The following is a 23,961-nucleotide window of genomic DNA, read 5'->3' on the forward strand; positions in this document are numbered from 1 at the left end:
GATTCTAAGCCAGTCTTGAGAACAAACAACAGATTTTGTTACATCTTATATTCGCTTTCAGGATATAAACAGATTGAAAAATGAAGGAAAGAAAGAATACGTTTATCAACCGCCTTTACAAACAGACAGCAATGACGATTCTAGGGGAAAATCCAACAATGAAGGATTTCAATATAAATATGATAGTTTCAATGACCCTAGGGATTTCTCTGATTACGAAGAAGATGGGGACGTTCTTGGCAATCGTTATCCATCTTTCGGTGATATTTATGACGATTTATATAAAAAACAAAATTCTGGATTTGATAGAAAACATAGAAATAATAAGAATTCATACCATCCACATATGAGGAGAAATAGTAAAACATATTCTAAAGATAAAAAGACACTTTACAAACGTGGCCGAAGACGAAGACATGTGGGTCCACATGATAATGAAGGACTGCAAAGGCTCTTGTCGACTGGTACATTGGCGCCTACCACTCTACATGTCAATCATCCCGACTTTAATCATTCGATAGAATTTATATTTGGAACATACTGGTTTTTTCCCGCGGATACCCACGTGGTACTTCCGAAAGACAAGGAATGTATATCTAAAAAGTTGTCACAAGAAAAACAAAGGTTTTCTCCATTAAGTAAGTACCGAAGGTTTGGTTTTGATTTGGCTGTAAACAGAATGTACACCAACCTGTATTATAACATGTAAGAGTGATATATGTGCATGTTACTGATACCTATTTCAAAAACTATACATTGCATTTTTATGTTTTTCACTACGAACGTTCATAGCTAAAACTTCAGAAAGTGACAGAAAATAAAAATAGATAAAAATATTCGAACAACAAAACAAAATTTACCAAAAACAGGTAAATAGTTATCAAAGGTACCAGGATTATAAACCCGACTTTGCTTGAAGAAGTTCAAATCTGGCTTTTAATCAGAATTACAAATGATACACACATTTTTTTGTAATGAAAAATCTCAATTCGAAGTTCTGAACAGTGGAATGCGATATTTTCCTTGGACTTGTAGTGCACCGGCAGAGGTATCGACCATTTGGGAGTAAGTGAAAATCAAACACCTTCCATATAAATTTCAAAACTATCAAAATAGTGACATGTACCATACAAATAATGAACTTGCATTCTATTATGGCGGATATATCGGTACGAAAGTGTCAACCTCTTTTCAGTTGGTGATATTTTGTAAAAATAATTAATTCATACTTGGATTGTTTTGTAGTGGGAATATTGATACTTATAGTAATGGGCAACGAAAAAGAAATGCCATTGTTTTTCTATTTAAGGAATTGAATATTCAATACGGCTACAACTCTGCATCCCCAGTATTGGAGTTGATATTCCCAAAATACAGTATTCAACATTCTTTGTTTTTTATTTATACTTTCTAAACAAAAGTCTGACCCTAATGAAAATGATACCAATTGCACTGCGCACAACATTGTCATCTGGTTAGATAGACAAAACAACTGTTTATTCATAATAATATGAAATCATGCTAACTTGTATAATTATAATATTAGATTTAAATAGTTGATATATATTTTAGGTGAATATTATGGTATGGATCATGACGCTTATGAGCATGTTATCACACAAGAATGCCTAAAAAAGAGTGGAAGAGGACATGAAGACCATGAAGACAGAACGTATGAAAGTCAAACGACATACAATCCGTACAATGTGCATATGGGCCAGATGACTGTTTATAGGTACGTTAATCTTTAAAGCATAGACTTACTATCATTTTAGTACATGGTATCGAGGTCATTATCTATTAATAAAATTGAGAATGGAAATGGGGAATGTGTTAAAGAGACAACAACCCGACCATAGAGCAGACAACAGCCGAATAATATTTATTATACCAGCTTAGTTAATTATACGTCAAAGTTTCATAATTTAAAAAAATGTCTCGTAATTTCTAAATTTCTGAAATTTGATTAACTGATATTGTATAATAATATTGGAAAGCACATATAGTTGCCTTTTCTGAATCATGAATTATCAATATACTATGATAGAATTTGATAAAACAATGCAAATTCCAGTTCCTAGACAACTTGGATTTTAGAAATAACCAAAATAATCAAGTGTTACAGCTGCGTCTGGAATAGTTTTTGTAATTTGTTAAAGAAATAACTTAAAAATTTGAAACTTTATCGATTAAGGTAATTTGTTGACTCGTTGATCTTTCTTTCATATATATCATCAAGCATAGCTGGGGAATACTTCAATTAGACCATTAGACAATAATCCTACAATACAATAATAAGTCAATAATTTTTTTCCCTTTCTTATCTTATTGCATGTACAACTTACTACTTACTGAATTGTTAGCGTAATATATGATAATCATTTATAGCTCACCTTTCCAAAGGAAATTAGAGCTTTTGCCATCACTTGGCGTCCGTCGTAAACTATTTCAAAAATCTTCTCCTCTGAAACTACAGAACCAATTCAAACCAAACTTGAGCTGAATGATTCTTAGGGTATCTAGAATAAAGTTTGTGTTTTATTTTCTGTTTCGTCAAAAAACATGGCCACCATGGCTAGAAATGGAACATAGGGGTAAAATGCAGTTTTTGGCTTATATCTCAAAAACTAAAGCATTTAGAGCAAATCTGACATGGGGGTAAAAATGTTCATTAGGTTAAATTCTATCAGCCCTGAAATTTTCAGATGAATTTAACAACCCATTGTTTGGTTACTGCCACTAAATTAGTAATTTTAAGGAAATTTTGCAGTTTTTTGTTATTATCTTGAAAATTGTTATAGATAAAGATAAACTGTAAACAGCAAACATGTTCAGCAAAGTAAGATCTACAAATAAGTTTATATGACCAATATTATCAATTGACCCCTTAAGGATAATTTTACACAATTTGTTTATCATGTTTTCTTACTTTAAAAAATCGTCTCCTCTGAAACTACTAAACCAAATTAAACCAAACTTAAGCTGAATGATTCTTAGATTATCGAAAATAAAGTTTGTGTTTTATTTTTTGTTTCCTCAGAAAACATGGCCGCCATGGCTAAAAATAGAACATAGGGTAAAATGCAGTTTTTGGCTTATATCTCAAAAACTAAAGCATTTAGAGCAAATCAGACAAGAAGTTAACGATTCATTAGGTCAAGGTCTACCTGCCCTGAAATTATCAGCCATATCGGGTATCTGATTTTTAGGTTATTGCCCCTGAATTGATGATTTTAAGGAAGTTTTGCAGTTTTCGGTTATTATCTTGAATATTATTATAAATAAAGATAAAATGTAAACAGCAAAAATGTTCAGCAAATTAAGATCTACAAATAAGTTTTTATATGACCAAAATTGTCAATTGACCCCTTAAGGAATTATTGTCCTTTAAAGACAACTTTTCACAATTTGTTCATCTAGTTTGCTTCTTTAAAAATCTTCTCCCTTGAAACTGCTAATCAATTTCAGCCAAACTTGGGCTGAATGAGTTTCAGAGTATCTAGTATAAATTTTGTATTTTATTTCCTTGTACTTCAAGAAACACAGCCACTATGGCTAAAATGGAACATAGGGGTAAAATGCATTGTTTGCTTTTGAAGAAAATATGACAGATACAAGGAACATTTAAATGGCATTTTTAAGCCACTCATTAACATATATTGAAAAAAAAAATAATCATTGATGAAAGATTTAAGCAAAAAATTACAGGTGAGCGATTCAGGCTCTTGAGAGCCTCTTGTTATGATTCATATTCTTTTTATTTCTGTTTTTATTTTTAGGTTGAGATTGACATGTTCTTGTGCAAATTTAACAGAAAGTCAAATTTGTAGTAGAATACTTCCGTTTGATAAACAACAATGGTATGCTTATATGGGAAATAAAGGAGACAGTCATTGGAAACCGAGAGACATGCAATCATAGCTAATATCAGTGCCATCGATTTGAATAAAGATTGAAATGAATAAGATTAAACATTTTCAAGGTTATTTTAATAAGTACAAAAACAGATTGTCAAATAATCTTTATCAAGAGCGTTTGAACAGGAAGAATATAGTTTTTCACCTTCTCAAATACTAAAAAGAAAAGAAATGAATAAATGCATGTCACGAAAGTAATCTATTTTAAACAATAAACAGAGAAAAACAGAAGGTCAATAAATCTACAAAACTCTTCAGTGTTGATTGAATATTTGTTTCCTTACGAGGCCATGTTCTGTAATTATGTCTTTAAAAAGAAGAAAACAAAATGCGGGAAATTAAAACTGAAAGTTTTATAACAATTAAAATTTGTGTTAGGACAATGTATGTCCTTGTCACAAAAAATATCCGGTTAACATTTTTCTTAAATCCCTCGTTGATAAATGAGAAATTAACATGAGCTTTTAAATTCAAACCCCCTCTGCCTAAAATTGACCTATGATGGATTTGGCTATTTTTTGTATGTATCTCTTGGTCAAAGGTATCATGTCTTACAAGTACTTATACATAATTATATTCCAAATCTTTGTGTTTTGCGATTTCTTGATCAATCCATAAAAGCGAGTTTTTTCATTATTTAATTTTTTCAAAACCTTGTTGATATCGATGCTGATTGACTGCCAGTGTCAGTGTGTATCGTCAAGTCAGTAGTCAATGTTCGGTAAAACATGATTTATAACATACTTGTTGTAAATTCCCAGTTGATGAATTTAGTATGAGACTAAGGTTCCAACTCCCTCTGGAAAAGTTTATCTTAGACTCACGAAATTTATAAATTCTTTATTTTATTTACTAGAACTAGGTCGATACTACTGCATTGGTGCTTGTCCCCGATGGTAACATCACCTCAGTAGTCAGTGCTTCGATACTGACATATTTTATATTAGTCTTTTCTAAAATTCCCCGTAGATAAATTAAGAAATTATTTAGAAGCTAAGGTTTAAAAAGTAAAGTAACAAAAATACCGAACTTCGAGGAAAATTCAAATCAGAAAGTCCCTAATCAAATAGCAAAATCAAAAGCTCAAACACATCAAACGAATGGAAAACAACTGTCATTTTCCTGACTTAGTACATGGTTTTCCTTATGTAGAAAATGGTGGATTAAACCTGGTTTTATAGCTATCAGGCAAAGATGATCTTAGATGAATTTGCTTTTTCTACTGTGTGTCTTTTGGTCATATGGTTTCTGACGTTTCCATGTTTTTATACATCTCTTGCTTTCAAATGTTTAGGTTTTATCGTTCCCGATGAAGTAAAATCCAGAAAAGCGTTTCGGACGCACGAAATTTATAAAGTTTTATTTTCTTGAACTTTTTGTTGGAGAAAGTTTTTCAAGTATATGCACTATTCTATTAGTGAATTTCCTTTTATTAAAAGCAGTGATGATAAATAGGTAAGATGTGCTTTAATAAAGAAGATACTGCAAAAGTAAAAGTCAAATGGTAAAGAAACAAACAATTAAGATACTCATTTGACCGAGGCCAAACAAATGGGAGATATTTAAAGTATTCACACTCAACCCTCGTTCTCTAATCCATTCGAAATGCTTTTAGAAAAAATGATTTTGATATATAAAAAACTCCAAGTAAGATTAACACTCAATTAGAATACCGGATTGGAATGACCTTCATTCAAAATATTTCTGTATTGATCTTCAATTTATTCTCTCTAGTAAGATATCCTGCATATCCTGCATTATATTTGTTCTAAAACTATTTCCACCACTGGACATACTTCTATACCTTGTTCCTTGATGAATTGTAGTTTATTTCAGTTGGTTTGCTAACATGTTTTGCATATAAACGTATTGTTTGCCAAATTGAAAACATATTCTAAGAAAGCAGTAAAATGTTTGCATTCTTCTACTGGCACATACACTTACAAGGGAAACTATCACTTCGTTCATAAATCTATATTGAACAGAGTAATTGAATATCTCATAAAGGTTTCTAATGACCACTCCCAGTAACCTAAATTTTTACGAGGAATATATATCAAACTATATCTTATTGTTTTACCTTGTTAAATTTTTACGTTCCTTAAGTAATATGTTTTGTGAATTTCAAGAGACTAATACGGTGTTTACACGAGATGTTTTCATAATGGCATGGAAAACGCTTAGCCTCTTTGGTGAACTGGTCATCAAGCATTTAATCAAATAGTAAAGAAGGAAAATAGCTTTTAAAATGTCAGTATTGAATGCAATGTTGTCTATAATGGAATATATAAACTAAAATGACGTATGATGACTTAAATGACTGTCTAATATTTAAACGACAATGATGTTGTGTATACTCCTCCATACTTCTGGTCTTGTACGTGCTGGTTGCTGCGATAGTAAGTTAGTATATTGAGGAAACGGTAAAATAAGACTGCATTAAATTCATTGATCACAACTTATTACTATGTCATAGTTTTGGTAAAACTATACTATTCTAGAGGTCTGGATTGTTATTATTTCAGCTTGAGATTTACATACTCTATTCGGTCGTCTACTTGGTCAATGATGTCTGAAAAATATAGTCAAATTGCTGCAAAAATGTCATTAAAAAATCTTTGACTAACATTAAAAAATTATAACAAAATATAAAAATATCAGCATTAAGTTCAATACGAGGAAATATCAACTTTACAGTTATATCACGAAACCTGAAGTTAATGAAAAAAGATTATGCACATTTCATTGAAGGTTAAAAGCCCTAAATTAACAGGTATTTTTTTGTTCCGTCTATTTCAATTAATAATGTATAAACACCTTTTTTCTTATCAGTGATCTTTTCATTTTCATTGTCCTGTTGTGTGAATGCTTTCCTCTGATTATGTGTACTATCAGTAAAATTATTTTTTGTGCTGTTACTAGGCTTATCCTTTTTTAACGGCTTCCGATGAATTCTATCTTTCATGAATTCAAAAGAATTGTCATAGTTTGATGTTTCGCTTGAATGAATTTTTAGATTTGTCAAAACTTCTCTTTCCTCGCGGAGTGCAGTATTTGTTTTAGAGTCCGTCTCATTCAATTCATCAGTTTCGCAACTGTCATTTTTACCATTTTGATTTCCATTAAGCTTATAACTCTCGTCTGCAATTTTATCAAATTTATTTTCCTGCTTTTGCATTTTTAAAGAATCTAAACTCGATGTCTCTGTGCTTGCAATTTCGCTGCTTATTGAACAATCTCCATTCGGTTGTACGGCATTATCACTTGGATCATTTTCTACGAAAGAACATTGGGTATTTGTTTCACTAATAATGGTGTCTCGTGTTTTATTTTTTGCATCAAACTGTTCTAGCTCAATGACAACTTGTTTTTCGTCATCTCTGTTGTCTGATGTTGTTTCGTTGTCGTGTTCATTCTCAAGAATATTTACAGAGTAAACATTTTCTTTGGCTGTTACTACCGACTTCAAGACTTGCACCCTTAAATTAAAAACATAATAATATATACATGTAAGCATTAAATGAGGTTACATTCCATTCATTACATTGGTTGCAATGAATTACCGTGATTCACCAGGGAAATAAAAAAAAAAAACAAAAAAAAAAACAAAAAAAAAAACACGAGAATTTCACATGTGAAATAATCGGACAATTTCGCTCCTCTTGCGTCAAACAACAATAGGTGAAGTTGAGATGTTGTCGATGACGCTGCATTGAAACTGTTGAAAATGCGTAAAAAAAGATATAGTTCCCTTCATTTTCGACTTTATTTCCATCATATAGTCCGTGGTCAATGAAGTAAAAAGAAAAACTAATCCAAGAATTAAAATGATAGTATCAAAAATATTCAACTCGTGATCATGACCGAACAATACTGATAATGAGCTCATGCGCTACGGGCACTCATAAATTTTTCGGTCACTGATTGAATATATTCTATATTTGAATTCTTGGATTAGTTATTCTATAAATATTCTGTTATAAATTTTAACTTTAAGATTACTAGGCTCTTTCATATAGTTTTACATTACTGTAACAGTATCGTCTAGATTACACTTCAACGGTCAAATCGGAAAAAGAGCACGGTGAGTTTTATGCGTACCTTCCGAAATAGGAAACTACACTTTGATATTGTTACTGTTATGTAACCATTCCGTATTGTTATACTCTGAAAAGAGAGACTCTTACCCTGCTGATTCCTCTGTTGTTTTCATTTGGTTTGTATATTTATAAAGGATTTACGAGATTCGAACATCGGTGAACTTGTGTTGTTTCTTATTCCTTTCTTTTTTCTCGTCTCGTTTTAGGTGACCTGGCCCAAGGGGCCAAGTTAGCTTTTCCCATCACTTGGCGTCCGTGGTCGTTAACTTTTACAAAAATCTTCTCTGAAACTACTGATCCAAGTGTTACCAAACTTGGCCACAATCATCATTAGGGTTTCTAGTTTAGAAAATGTTATCGATGACCCCGCCTGCCAACCAAGATCCCCGACATGGATAAAAATAGAACATAGGGGTAAATTGCAAGTTTAGTCTATTATCTTTTAAACCAGTATAAATAGAGAAAATCTGACAGGGCAGAAATATTTTGAATGATGAGATCTACCTATTGTCCCTTTACTTCAGACGTCTTTTTATAGGAGCTATTGCCCTTAAATGACGAATTTTACCAACGTTTTAAATTTTTGTCTATTATCTTGAAAATTATGATAGATAGAGAGAAACTTTATTTAGCGAAAATGATCAGCAAGATAAGTTCTACAAATAGGTCAACATAGTTGAAATGGTCTGATAACCCCTTATTGGAGTTATTGCTCTTTAATGACGATTTTTACTAATTTTTTGTGTTCTTGCCAAATATCTACAAAACTATAATAGATAGATAGAAACTTACATTTTTGAGATTTTTGTCATGAATTCTATTCTATTCCACAAAAGATGTAGAGTATCCATTGTTGAAGATGCACATAGACCTAGGTGAGCGACATAGGCTCTTTAGAGCCTCTAGTATTTTTTTTATTACTCTTCATATATCTAGATCAAAATTTTACATATGATAATCAGGAGATGTGTAAATTAAAATTATGAATTTGGTTCCCATCTGAAATTCTCACTGACTTCTTAGACCGATCATGAATATGATATGAGTTAAAACGCCTTTTTTTTAATATAGTGATATTTCTGAAAGTGACACAAGAATGGCAATATTGTGATTCTAAATTATACCGCGATTTTTGGTTTCCATCGCAGTCATTGTTAATAATATTGTATCTATACTAAAACCTATTTAATACAACAGACACTTATCCCATTTTAATTATATGTTGAATTGCATTTATGACCTGTCAGAATAACTCACATTTTCTCGTGATAAATCATACTTTGTAAAAAATCACACTGATTCAAACAAAAAATTCTCTGAAACTGACATTATCAAGATAATAGATTTCTTGATTGACAACATATTTGTTACGTTGGAACTTCTTAGGAAGAAAGAAAAGAATTAAGCAGTATCCTTTAACTTCAATGTCCGCTATATAGAATCATATAGATGGTGTTCTCTCACTAAATAATTGAACGCATCTATGCCATCGAACTTGGGATACAACAGATACAGTTCACTCTGCCTTATATGTTGACTTACAAATAGAAATTGACAATGAGGGTCGGTTTAAACCAAAACATTACGACAAAAGAGATGATTTCAACTTCCCAATTGTTAAATTTCAATTTCTATGTAGCTACATTCTAGCAGCACCTGCATACGGAGTATATATCTACCAGTTGATACGATATTCCATGTTTTGTATTTCCTATCATGATTTCCTTGATAGAGGGTTGCTGCTTACAAGAAAGCTTTCAAACCAAGAGTTCCAAGTGGTGAAGTTGAAATTATCATTTGGTTAATTTTACGGACACCATCACGAGTTGGTTGACCGTTATGGGATATCTGTTTCACAGATGACAACGGATATGATTCATCGAATGTGATCTGCCTACCCTTCCGGAGCATCTGAGATAACCCCCAGTTTTTGATGGGGTTCGCGTTGCTCAGTCTTTAGTTTTATATGTCGTGTTTTGTGTAATGTTGTTTTTATGTTGCTCTATTTTTTTAGTCATGGCGTTGTCAGTTTATTTTCGACTAATGAGTTTGAATGTCCCTTTGGTATCTTTCGCCTCTCTTTTTTCGTGTCAAATGGAAATAAAATATATGATAAAGTTAATATTTTTTACTCCAAAAATGCTGTTAAGGCTCTTGTGACTGGCTATACGTTTCTTGTTATCGAAAATATTTAAAAGGGTAAACATTTTAAGGGTTTTGATTAATATATTGAGTATGGGAACCTGATATCCATAGCTACAAGCCCCCAAAAGAAAAAAGATGGAAGTTAGTACTTAGATTTGGAAATTTTTACGTGTATTTATTCATTTCAACATTATGATATGGAATTTATCCCTGGTAAATCCATGTTGATAGCGGATTATCTGCATTAGAGGATAGGATTTAAAAAAACCAACCATGCATAACGCTGTTACACTCATTGCACAGGTAAACAGCACATATCAGATCTGATATTGCCGTTTTCGTATTTCTTTCTTCATTGTTATTTCATATTTGTTAAATATCTTTGCTTCCAGACTGATTTTACTTCAACCGAGATACTATCCAGAGTGTGCAGTGTGTAGGTTGTATGCAAAACTATATAGAAACGATCTATTTTTCTTTTCTTTATACTGAGTGAATAAATCTTACGTATGCCCCTGGAACAATTTTAGTTAATTGAATTGATTTGTACTCATAGTTTCTATAGTTTTGAAAATATTTTTTTTATAAAAAAAATTATTTATGTCACAACGTGACATCTCACACTTGAAGCAAAAAACGCTTCTGCCACTGCATTTGATCTTGCATCAGTTTAGACTAACTTAACATGCATTCAGGTCTAAATATACGACATAATCCTTTTAATTACAAGTACCTATTTATTCAAAATGTAAATTAAAACTGTCAGACGACGCTGACCTGTAATTTGTTCATCTTAAAAGTTCAAATATTGAACTTGAATTAATTTAATACTATATAAAATTCGTATAGGAGTAGTTGTAGTTATTGTCACGCAGTGGAAGGTTTAGGGTATAAAAAAGTATAACAAATATAACGAACTCCAAGGTAGAGGGGACGTCCATAAAACCTGACAAAATCGAACGTTGAACATGAGAAACCAACGGAACTGATAAAAAACAACTGTCATATTGCTGACTTGCTACAGGCATTTTCCGTTAACCTTTTCGGGCTGCACCACATTTTCAGGACCATACCTTTATCAGGAGTATGACAGCTGGTTCCAGGTTATTGAATTGGTCCCTGTGAATGTTTGTTTTTCTTTTCGAACCAATCGTAAAGTACTCTACGTTGCAGTTTTTAGTGTGTGTTCCCCCTTAATAATCCATCGTAAAAAAGACCATTGAAATATCATTGCTTTTTTATATTTTTTCTTTAATGAAACTGAAATATACTATTAATGACTTACCTTCGTTTTTTCTTGAAAAGCCCTTTTGGTGTTGGAACTGTAATACAAAGAAATAGCAGTGATAAAAAAACAGTTGTTATTCAAACAAGTTAAAATAGTGTGCTGTTAATCTGATCTCCTACTGTAATTGAGAGTGAAAATTAATAGAATTGATTTCTTAAACAGATCTGTCAACCTTTCGGTAAAGTACCATTGCTTCATGAACAGTGCATAATTAAAAAAAAAAAAAAAAAAAAAACGGAGAAAAAAAAGGACAATCGCCCTGGTATTAGGATATAAAAAAAGGTGAATAAAACGCTAAAAGAAAGCTAAGGATTTGAGTAACACCGAACCCGCCAAAATCCGTAAAATCAGTTGTTTCGGAAGGATCAGTAGTTCCTGGTCTACTAGTAGCATCCGTCGTGCTACTCACAAGAATGCCGATTGTCGTTTGATTATCATACCAGCCAAACATAGCAAATATGTTTTCAATAAAAAATATGTTTTTTATTATGTCTTTGTATAAAATATTTTTCTAGATTCAGAGTGGTTAATTACACAAAGAATAGTTGTTCCTTTCCTCAGACGCAATATTGTTTTATCTACGTCCGTCTTCATTCTTTTTTATGAAACTTATTTCATTCAATTAATTCAACATTTTATCGAGGTGCAAATGATACTATCAAACCAATGATCTTTGATTATTAATAAAAAAAAATTACTATTGGTAAAATGTACAAGATTATGTATTTGACTGTTTTATTTTTGAAAAAGTAATATATACGTAGTCATTCAAATACAATACAAATCAAATTTGTTCTGAATGGATTTCAAGACAAAATTCATGTTAATGATTTTAACATTCTAAATGAAACATTAGCAAAAAAGGGCATTGCCTTTCAACTCCTGTTGCCGTTTCGGCCACATATTAAAGATCATTCATGGCAAGCTTACTTTTAGATTTACGTCGTCTATGCACGAGGTCATCATAGTTCAAGCCACTATTTCTTTTGATAACTACTTCTTCATATCTATACCTGAAAAATTTATAATATATTAGATTGGAAAACAAGTTTAAAATAATGAATAAATGAAAATCACCTTAGCAGCATAACTAGATGAACACTTTCTAAAAAAAATCACACAAGTTGCTTACGAAATTGCATGTGTAATACAAAAATACTGAATGTAATATTTTGGTTTTTTTAGAATTCAATTATAGGATAAAAAAAAACCTTGTTCAATTCAAACTAAGATATAGTTACATAGAAAATGTTGACAATTAAAATACTGCTTATTTATTTCCTTTTTTCATTATTATATTAATATTTTTTTTATAAAAGCTGTATGTTAATGTTCACATTAAATATATTTTGGTTTATTACTCTTTTCATTTCTAAATGATATAAAGCTAAAAAAAAAGTTAAATTGTGAAATATTGTTCGTTCACTATTTTTACAACACATATATTAACAAATGAACTTGTAGTAGCTTTGCAAATTTGACATCTTAAATATATGTTTGGGTCCAGAAGGAAGCAAACATGTCTTACAATATAGCAAATCCAGATGAAGCTTGGTCCAATATATCAAGTAAGAACGACTTGTAGTGTTTGAAACAATGCAACTGATTGTGTTACGTACAGACGGACGGATTGACCGACGGAGATAAACCAGAACACACCATCAATTAACAGCAATAACGAACAAAAAACAAAAAACTTTCCTAAATTTTTTTGATTACCTGTTATCTTCCTTGTTCTTTTGTTTTTCTATAATAGAAATAAAAACAAATGTGCTGTTTCATATGAACGATTTAATTTATGTTTGAACTCAGTTCACACATGATGTCACACATGCACGTAGAATCAAGTTAGCTTTTAAAATAGGTAGTTTATTTGTAGTGGCGTTTTACACAACAGCATTTTTAAATATAATAATATTCTATAACAAATTATGTCACCATTTTAATCGCCTTATCTTTCTTTTCATAATAAGCAAGGCATATGAAAAACTGTTTAAAATCAAGAAGAAAAATCTTCTGACAACCCTTAAAAATAAGTTTCCGGTAAACTGACGTTGCAATCAAGCTTAAATTATCAGTTATTTCTGAGTACTAATATCTAAATGTATTTGAAGTAAAAAGTAAAATAACAAAAATACCGAACTCCAAGGAAAATTCAAAACGGGAAGTCCCTTATCAAATGGAAAAACCAAAAGCTAAAACACATCAAATGAATGGAAAACAACTATCATATTCCTGACTTGGTACAGGCATTTCCTTATGTAGAAAACGGTGGATCAAACCTGGTTTTAAAGCTAGCTAAATCTTTCACGTGTATGACAGTAACTAATCCTACAGAGACGAGATGGTCAGCTTCATATCTAAACATCTTTTAAAAAGTTGGCGTTAATGGACAATTATAAATTATTAAAAAGAGAAAAGTTTTTCGAGGGCATACTGCAATCATACAATTGTCATTGATTGTAATTTTTAATTGTCCATTAACGATGTAAGATGTAATAAATATATATATTAAGAGTATTATATATATTATACCATCTTCCTCCGCTTCAGGTAATACGATATATACTATGCTTTTACTTGAAGCTTACACACTAGAATGATTTGGTTTCCATACTTTTGGTCACGAGCGTATTTATGAAGGTATACCAAAAACAATTGTTGAGGCGCATTAAGATTGGTTTCAAAAGTTTTTTCATGTATGTTTATCTGATATTGTAACTGACATTTTCACTGGTCCCACTCCATTATAACATATATGATTTGACTGTTTTCCCGTCCATAGTTTTGATGTGATCATTGAACTGATCCATCATATAAAACATTATTACCTTTAGTATGAATGTTCTATGATCGGGCATCTCGATAACTTTTTTTCCTTATGATGTCTCATTTTTCATTCGTTTTATACGGGATTAATGTTGTTGAAGTAATGTGTAGTCGTTTATTAAAATAATGAGTTATTCGTCGACATGAAACAACTATTTAAGAAATAGGTGTAATTTTACAAGTTTGATATTATCACAGGTATTTGTTATAAAACGCAATATGCAAACACATAAAATGGGGTTTTATTTGAAATATTCTTAATATTGAACGATGATATTTTGTGGGCACTGAAATAGTTAAAACAAATAAAAGAATACCAGATAATTTTATTCCTCAAACAATATACTATAAAAGTGTATATTACCGTTAACTGTTGGTTCATCAATTTCATCGTAGACAACAACGCTTTTTATTCTGAAATAATAAAAAAACCATGTACAGGTATACCATATATTATGTATTCTCCAAAAAAAGGAAAGCAGGTCTTAATTTTTTTTTACATTTTCACTTCACTTCCTATAAACAGAACTTCTACATATCCCAAGCTAAACGCATCTGACTTGTTTGACATATTCTCTGCGTTCATTTCTGTCCTTAAACAGAAACTTTACTTGATAGAATTTAAAAATTAATAAAATTTTGTTACCCTCTCCAAGCCATAATTAACAATCCAAGTAATAAATTCCTTGAACTATTTCAACACTTTTAACAGTCATTATCATCATCTTGTCTGTAAATGTATTGTTTCTCGTAAAATAATGTTAAACTGCATTTTGCACCCTACTTTGTATTGTTATGTTTTCGTTAAAACTTAATCTTTAATAAAGAGGGAAACCCTCAACACTTCCTAACTTGGGGCAATAGTGTTGCAAACCAAATTATAACAAACTGTAAATATCATTTGCAAAAGGCTTGACTTATCAGATGAAATAAAATAAAATAAATACACCTTTTTCCCTCCCTTTTTTCAAAACGATTTTAGATTCTTACGGGCCTCTCAAAAGTACTGCCGATTTTATTTTAATTTTATATTTAGACTTAATGAAACCTATAGGAAGTGTTTTATATGATTTCTTTCTTTTCTTGAGAGACAGTATTCACCAACAGCTGTAGCTTCCTTTTTAGCTAGAGCGAGCATGCTTTGACCCTGCTGTCTCAATTATGCACCGTCTTTTATTTTCCTATTCAGGTGGTCATCCAGTTGGAAGATGAATTGTGCAGGTTTGTCTTTTCCGACATAGTTCTAGATAGGCTAAAGGCGAGGTTTCTATGCACGTTAAATGGGGAGATTTATAATTTGGTTCGCCAGATACGCGCGTTTCGTCTACAAAAACGTCAATTGTGGCGATCGGCTCAAAACAGTTGAAAGGCCAAATCAAAAATAAAGTTGAGGAGCTTTAAAACTAAAAATTCCTAAAAGTTGTGTCAAACACGACTGAGGCAATCTATGCCTTTGGGTAGAAAAACCATAGTGTTTCGAATATTTTTACATTTTACAAAAATTCTACCTCGCTAGAATTTGCGATGTTTTTAGAAAAAAACCGTAGTGGATTGGAAACCTGTGACTCGGAGAGTATTTAATGTGCGGCACCAAATTTTAAAGAAATAACGTACTTGGACTTTCTAACGTTTGGTTGTTGCTTCTTCGGAGTTTCTCTTCCTATAATAAAAACAAAATTAGTGCAAAAAAAAAAGTGAAATTCTTTCAGTTATTTTTCAGTCAGATTTTAGACAGTAATACTACGTTATGAAAATATCTGATAAATAATTCAATATCTTAACAAGTGACGAATTTTCTGTAAACGTATTTCAGATTGTTTTATATCAAAATAATCCTTTCAGGCTAAAATTCAATCACTACTTTAAAATCTTAACCATGATAAAGAAAACTCACGATTGGATCCTCTACATGCAAGAACAACAAAGCCTATGATAGCAGCAACAGCAACAGTACCACAACCAATCACCACTATTTTCATTTCTATACACAACGTCTGAAGAGAGCATTGTGCTGACGCTGTTTGAACTAAACAGAAAAAGGTAATAAATGGTTACATATCACAGTTATTATGAACTTTTGCGGGTGGAATATTCATTTCAACCTCTTGCTATGTCGGCTTATTTATTTATTTCCACATTTATACACAATTGATTTCCTGCGTTTTGTGGTGCAGAATATTGATTTTCATACTGTCTTAAGCAAATGATTTTCTTTTAGTTCCTAGTAGGCCAGGCCATTTCTTTCCAAAATCCTCCCGCCCCTCCCCAAAAAATCAAATGGTAACCCCTTAGCTTAACACTTGTCTACAAAGAAAAGGAAGGGTCCAGTGTATTAAATCGTGTCTGCTGCACAAACTAGAAAAAACAAAGTAAACAGCGCTTTTATTGTAGCAAATATTTTAATACTACCATTAAAAGTGTATTCTTAGTCTGTAATTGTGTTTCTTATATTGACTTGTATTATATTCTCTTTTCAGAAAAATTCAGTCATGGAACTATTAAATTGAAAGAATTATTTCAAAAACAAGGAAATAAATTTTTTCATATGAAACAAAATGTTATATTATTACTTATTTATCCCTCACTTTTGAGTTAATGAATTTTACAACGTAATATATTATAAGAAGACCAGGTTAAATTATATTTGTCATCACACTGTACTTACATGTTGTATTCATAAACATCACAGTCTAGTCTTTAAACTGCTTAGTGTATTTAAGCCATTTTGAAGATTTTTATTTAAATCTCCACTTGCATTTGATACTGCAAATTATACAATTTTTATAAATGTGTGTATTTATCGTTATTTAAAAAAAATCAGGACGCATTTTCCTTTAAGTGTTTATTTTACGTCGTTCAACCAAACATTGGTCGAGTCAAAAACCAGATGTTTTTTGAAATCATAAGAAATATTTTAATGGATAATAAATCAAGTATTTTAAGAACTTTTTAGTTATATAAATCAAATGCTTGTCCTTCAAATTAGAAACTAGGGCTAGAGTACTGCGTGAGGTTTTGAATTTAGCAGGGTGATTAACTTTCTGTGTAGTACGTGATATTTAGCTAATGAGAACATAATTTCTGTCAGTCAAACATTTCCTTTAATGCAAAATGAATAATTAAATACTATAACGCATTTTAATTTGATAATAAATGTGCCGTGGGAGTTTATTATAATTATTGAAATTAAATAGTGAAAGATGATATCAAGCGATATCTAATCATCACGAGTTGTTAAACATATTTGTCTAAGGGATTTTTTTGGGGGTCCTGGTAACTAATTTTCGATTTCACTTTGAATATAATTGAAAATATTGTATCAGAAACCCAGACTAGACTACTGTTAATATTAGATGTTTTCAAGTTTTTTGTTTGCCTCAGAATGGAATCAAAGTACTAGCTCAAATTTAAAAGATTTTGCATGATTTCAGCATTTTCCTTCATTTTCATGTAAAGGATTTACATTATGGTTATGCATTTTTATACATTATGTTTAGATTTGAAAAAGATCTCAAAAAGTAATTTCTTGGCACCAAAAAGCGCCTTAATGCCCCTTAACGTTTGATAAAAAGAATAATTCCAGGTGAAACATGCGAATGTTTTCATATTATTGAAGAATTAACAATATGCTGTTGCCAAGGGTGACTAATTGTCAGTTGTGATCTTTGAAAGCCGTCATAGTAAATGGAAATCTCGAAATTTTGTAAAACATTGCAAGATAAGCCAACAAATTTAGTGCATTTTTGTATCACGCTCTGTTCAGAGTGATTCGAGAAATAACTCTTGATGCAGGCAATTAATAACAGGCCACAACCATAAAGTATTCAAATTTCACATTTTCTTGAATTTATTTTTAGGTTTTACTTCGCACTATATTTCAATAACATAAACGATACCAATTTTACTGCACTAGGCACTATATGTGCACTTATGTATTTTCATTGATGCTGGAGGCCAAAACATTTGCAAATTCAAAACCTAATACAAACGTTGAAGAGCTTATCAAACCAAAAAGGATCTAAAGTATAGCCAAATCCGGACAAGGAATCAGAGCTTTGCATGAGGGAGATATATCTATTGATTTAAAATGATTTCCAAAAAATTAATACAGCACATTTCAATCAAAACAATATCCGTATTTTCATAAAAAGTTCAGGTACAAAACGGGGAATATGTCAGTGAAACAATTGAATCGCTTAATCCCAAACGGAGCAAGACCAGGTTCGTCTAATGGGTGATCATCTCGTCCTGTGCGTGCACCGTCACACATATACGAGTCCTAAACAGTAAGTTAACCGTTATACCAAAGTCATTTTCATATGTTCCATCACTTTCATATTACCACACTTTACATTGTAACTTGTATTGGTATTGTTATGATTATTATTGTTCTAATATTATTTTTTCTTTAATATTCGTATTATTTTTTACGTTTTATTTCACTTGGACAAAAAGAATTCCGAAACCGAAAACTGAAATAAATTAATGTTTTATCACGAGGAACTTTTATTCGTCAAATAATATAAAATTGCCGTCTGAAAATAATTCATTTCTCTCTTTTACTACATATTTTTTTTCTAAAAATTGTATCTTTAAAATTCTGCATAGTATATAGCTTTATTACTTACTTTGAATACAGAAAATAATACCAACTAATAGTAGGATATTTCTTACACTTATAGTTGTCATTTTATGTATGTCTTCCGAAAAAAATCCCGAATCGAAAGTCGAAAGTTAACAGGGAAGTTAAGGTTATTATCAACTAAATTATGGTAAAGCAAATAATAAATAATAATTATCAGACCAAGAAGATCAGGCATTGTTCTTTGAAGAATAATAAGTACAAAATATAACGCACCATTGTTCAAAAGATGTACATTTTGTAGTCATTTGTATTCATTGTTTGTAATTGCGTGTTTATATTGTCATTGCGATCAAACTTTTTAAACTATAAGTATATCTAAATATTTTGTTCAAAATATTTACAACGGTGTCTTTTGTTTTAAATACAATAATTTCAGAAACGAAATATTGATAAAATGTAAAAACAATTTTATATGAAACAGGTAGGACTGATTTGCTCTGTTTTTTATTCACTCACAGGGTTCAAACATTTTCAAATCCCACTGCAAAATGAATATTTAAGAGTATATGTATATAAACTACTTAATTCTTTATTTTATTTTAATATAAATATTTCCATTTATTAAAAAACGCTATAGGTGGCGTTGAAGACATTATGAACAAAAATGTAAATTTTCATTTTTTGTAAAATATTGCATCGCAGTTGAAGTGAACCCAAAAGACAATATATAGTGTTACTTCCGACAGAATTTTGTGTTTGTTCAGGAATATATTTTTGTATGGTATGTTTGATGAATTTTTATTATCTATATGATAAATACTCCAAACCTACATAACCTGTCTTAATATCGGTTTTGATCTACATGTATCTTCAGGCGTTTACAATTTTGTAACCTGTACTGAAATATGATATAGTTTTGTTAAAACCTTGAAGTTTGTTTACACATAGGGCTGTGAAACTGTGAATTTGAGTAGAGATTATAAGACTTTTTGGCTCTACTTCTGTTTAATAACACCGAATATCAATAGAGATGGTTTAGTTAAATATTTCACAGTTATTTCCGTATAAAATTTCGCCATTAAGAAAGTAGCAAAGCCAACCGCATTTATCATAGCGTGTACACAATCAAACGTCCCTGTGAAGGTAAAAAAATTTATATACGTTCTGGCAAGTACCACAGCAGAGAGGTAAAAACAGAGATATCTTTGTACATATAACCCTGCCAAAGAAACAGCACTTGTTAAGCCGGTACCTTATACTAACCTTTGCTTATCTTTTAAAGATTATTTATTGTACTACATAAATAAAGGCAACAGTAGTATACCGCTGTTCGAAATAATATTTGTCAAAATTTCAAGCAACTACAATTATTCTACACTATAGATCAGGTGACAAAACATACTTCGAATATATTGATACAGTCGTTTATCAAAATCGTTTTATTTTTTTGTAATTAACAAAATTGGTAGTCGATGGTTCAACATGGACATCATTTAGTTTATGAGTTTATTTACAACAAATGGGTCGATGCTACTGCTTGTGGAGGTTTCCTCGCCGCGGGTATCATCAGACCAGTATTCAGCACTTCTGTATTGACATGAGTTATCATTGATATGGTAATAATTTTAAATTATCTGTTTACAAAACTTTGAATTTTTCGAAATTTTTTCAACCACAGAAAAAGATTACCTTGGCTGTATTTGGCGAAATCTTTCGGATTATTGGATCCTCAATGCTCTTTAACTTTGTACGGCCTTTTTTTACTTTTTTTTCGAGCGTCACTGATGAAACGTGCGTCTAGGGGTGTTGCATGTGGAGCCGGATCTGTTAACCCTGTCGGAGTCCTGATATCACCCCAGTTTTTGGTGGGGTTCGTGTTGCTAAGTCTTTAGTTTTCTACGTTGTGTTTTCTGTACTGTTACTTGTCTGATTGTCTTTGTCTTTTGTAGCCATTGCATTGTCAGTTTATTTTCGACTTATTAGTGTGAATTTCCCTTTGGTATCTTTCGCCTCTCTTTTTAAAGCCTGGTATCTGTAATGAGCTTGTTTACAACAACTAGGTCGACGCCACTGCTTGTGGAGGTTTCCTCCCCGAGGATTTTACCAGCCTAGTAGTCACCACTTCTGTTTTGACATGAATTATCGTTGATATGGTCATAAGTATAAATGATCTGTTTACAAAACTATGAATCTTACGAAATTACTACGGATTTTCTACACAGGAATACATTACCTGAGCCTTATTTGACAAACACGGTCGGAATTTTGGGTCCTCAATGCTTTTCAACTTAGTTTTTTTTTTTTGCCTTTTTAACTTTTTTGATTATTTGTTCATTTGCAACAGTTTTTCCAAATCCATCTAATATTGTGTGCATGAAAACTGGTTTGACCCTACCAAATTGTGTATTTATACCAAGTCAAGATATCTAAGCCAATGTTGTTCGTTATTGTTTGTCTTTGTTTGAACGTCAAACATGTGCGTTCCTGGTACAGGTGAGACCTGAGGTGCGATTTGGACGCAAAACCTTTTTAATGTGTGTTTCCAATTTGTTTACCATTGTATTTATCTCTTACTTGATTTGTATTTTAACGAGAAATTGTATACCATATACGGTATGTCCTATCAAATACAAAACATTTTTTTATCGGCGTCCTTCTTAATATACTATCAACTACAAAATTTTTTGCTGGAGTCTGTGTCAAATTTATTAGCAACTACAATATCTTTTTTGATGGCATCCTTGTTAGATTTATTTGTATGTTTGTTTGGATGTTTGTTTGGATTAGACAGCTGTGTTGAATGTCTGTGAAGTATGTGTACAAAGTTCTGGATCCCAATTATTGTCACATTAACCTGAACTAGACTGTTTTGCTTCCTAAAGAGAGGTTAATATTAATGATTAGATGAGTCGTGCATAACATAAATAATGCAATATATGCATATGACGGTTTACGTCAAGTAATACTTACTGTAGAATTTACATCAACAACACACAACGGTGAAAGTATAAGTTTGCTAATAGTAAGAGATTGGTTTTAAGTGTCTCTTTTAAATTCATGGAAACTTTTTAAAAACTGTATGGTGAGTTATCTGACAAACACTGTACATTATTTCAGCTATGGACCCAAAATTAGTATCCAAATACATCAAAAGCGAATGGTCCTATACTGAATAGCCAAAAAAAAAGAAAGTACCACTTTATAAATTTGGTGCGTACGATAAATCGTCGAAGGTTAATTTTACTTGAAATGGATTCAACCTAAGTATTTCAGCCTAAAAGAAAACAGGAATCGTTTAACAACTGGGCACTTCAACAGACCCCACAAACCACTAACACCATACTCCTCTTGATAAAAAAGAAAAACAAGAATACCGAAATCCAAGGTAAATCCAAAAATGGGAAGTCCGTAAAAACTGGCAAAATAAAACGTTATCAACCAATTAAACGAGTGAAAAACAACCGTCATGTTCATAACTTGGTATAGGTATTTTCCGATGAAAATGGTTGGTTAAACCTTGTTTTATAGCTAGCTAAACCTCTCACTTTTATGACAGTTGTTTATAGTCCCGTTATATTGACAAAATTGGGTGATCTACCAAAACAAACATATGCATCTATTGCATTATTTATGTAATGCACGACTCATCTTATCATTAATATTAACCCCTCTTTAGGAAGCACAACAGTCTAGTTCTAGTTAAATTTTGACTGATTGTATTGAAATAGCTTTAAGTTTGTAATTTGAAAACAAAATATTAAGATAAGTGAAGTACTTGATTTAGGGAGAGATACCAAGAAGAAGTTCTAAAAGATTTTGCAAAACTGCCAATGACCGTATTTAGAAGACAATTGAAAACGAAATTATACCATCTTATTCTAAAATTTAGAATTGTCAGCTAAATGTGTGTTTATTTCATCATAAAGACCATAACAAATGCTATGAAACCGTGTATCAGGCAGTTCATGTTAAATAGTTTTTTTGTCCTATTTTCAACTTATAAGGTAATTGGCACGGAAATAGAATCAGTCATTATTCCGTAATTTGACAGGGTTTTGTTTATTTGTGGAAATAATAACTACTATTTGCTTAATAAGTGAAAGTGCTAATAATGAAAATAGGAAATTTAAAAAAACATTTAAAGTTTTCTCCAAATATGGCTCCTTTTTAATATTTCCTTACTATATTGTAATAAGAGTAGTAGTGTGTTTTTACAGGCTTGTTGCCTTGTCTTTCTTGTACTTTCACATTTGTCTTTACATCTTACCTGTCTTTATATCTCATTAGATAACAGAAATAAAGCATTTTAAACACAACAGTTGAAACTTTAAAAAACTGTACATTTTAGTCGATCGTAATTTATGAAATCCAGATAGTTTTTCTTTGTATTAATAACCTAAGATCTGAAAGGTACAACAAAGTCGTGTTTATAATGTCTTTGTTAAACTGAAAGGTAGTGTAACACCGTCCAGAAGGCGGAACAATCAAGAGATAGAAAAGTATAACTTCTCTAGTTCCCTAAACCAATTCCATGTCTTTTCAAAGAGGTCAAAAAGTCCAAGCGATATAGATCTATGAAGACATCGATGGGATAAGGTAGCGATTGAGTAAAATAATTGAAACGCGATTTAAACTGCTAAAGTTTGTAAACAATCAAACTCTCCTTGTACCATTTTTAGAGGACAAAACTAAGGAACAAATTGTTTTCCTGAGTAACTCAAAATTTCTAGACATCTCGAAAAGGAATCGCACTAAGTCACTATTGAGACTTTTGTAGACGAATCGCGCGTCAGGCGTACAAAATTAAAAGATTGGTATCTTTGATGAGTAATTTTGTCTACAGCTTGATTAAAAAAACATATATACATATACCACTGATTACAAAAGCTAGGACAATGGGATAAAGTCATGCTCATGTGTTTTCATAACGCTCGAACTTGCCGCTTACCACAAGATTTCAAACTCGTGTTCAATAAAATATTCTGTGCAAAAATGCAATTCTGGGAATAGATACCAAAGTCGAACAGCCCATCCGACACAGCTTGGTCCGATTTGCTACTCTCATATGACAGATTTTAAAAGATTCCATCTGTTGAA

At 31.4% G+C, this 23,961-nt stretch overlaps 2 protein-coding genes across 3 annotated transcripts in view; one reads left to right on the top strand and one right to left on the bottom strand.

Annotated features, from left to right (window-relative positions):
* Positions 1 to 4,170, top strand: part of LOC127700551 (uncharacterized) — a 33,228-nt gene extending 29,058 nt beyond the window's left edge. Inside the window, exons 10-12 of the mRNA XM_052204092.1 lie at positions 62 to 638; positions 1,573 to 1,735; positions 3,780 to 4,170. Of these exons, the coding sequence (XP_052060052.1) occupies positions 62 to 638; positions 1,573 to 1,735; positions 3,780 to 3,921 (882 nt within the window). The 3' untranslated portion in view covers positions 3,922 to 4,170. The remainder of the gene's footprint in view (positions 1 to 61; positions 639 to 1,572; positions 1,736 to 3,779) is intronic.
* Positions 4,171 to 5,618: 1,448 nt separating this feature from the next.
* Positions 5,619 to 19,036, bottom strand: LOC127700557 (uncharacterized). Of its 2 annotated transcripts, none has more exons than XM_052204105.1 (9): positions 18,908 to 19,036; positions 16,174 to 16,305; positions 15,894 to 15,939; positions 14,644 to 14,693; positions 13,170 to 13,197; positions 12,381 to 12,463; positions 11,448 to 11,484; positions 6,735 to 7,396; positions 5,619 to 6,489 (listed from the first exon to the last, which is right to left on the bottom strand). In XM_052204105.1, the coding sequence occupies exons 1-9, from the start codon at positions 18,966 to 18,968 to the stop codon at positions 6,434 to 6,436; spliced, it is 1,155 nt and encodes a 384-aa protein (XP_052060065.1). In that variant the 5' UTR covers positions 18,969 to 19,036; the 3' UTR covers positions 5,619 to 6,433. The 2 variants fall into 2 exon arrangements, with proteins under 2 accessions (XP_052060065.1, XP_052060066.1); XM_052204106.1 differs by lacking the exon at positions 18,908 to 19,036 and adding an exon at positions 16,945 to 17,036.
* Between the last annotated feature and the right edge of the window lie 4,925 nt (positions 19,037 to 23,961).

Source organism: Mytilus californianus, unplaced genomic scaffold (genome assembly GCF_021869535.1).
Source record: "Mytilus californianus isolate M0D057914Y unplaced genomic scaffold, xbMytCali1.0.p SCAF_5, whole genome shotgun sequence".
Lineage (NCBI taxonomy): Eukaryota > Metazoa > Mollusca > Bivalvia > Mytilida > Mytilidae > Mytilus > Mytilus californianus.

Coding starts and splice junctions, on each gene's coding strand:
- LOC127700557 (XM_052204105.1), bottom strand. CDS start 18,968: ATGACAACTATAAGTGTAAGAAATATCCTACTATTAGTTGGTATTATT. Junction 12,464..13,169: donor AAGAACAAGGAAGATAACAG/GTAATCAAAAAA, acceptor TAAATTTTTCAG/GTATAGATATGAAGAAGTAG. Junction 11,485..12,380: donor TAGACGACGTAAATCTAAAA/GTAAGCTTGCCA, acceptor TTTGTATTACAG/TTCCAACACCAAAAGGGCTT.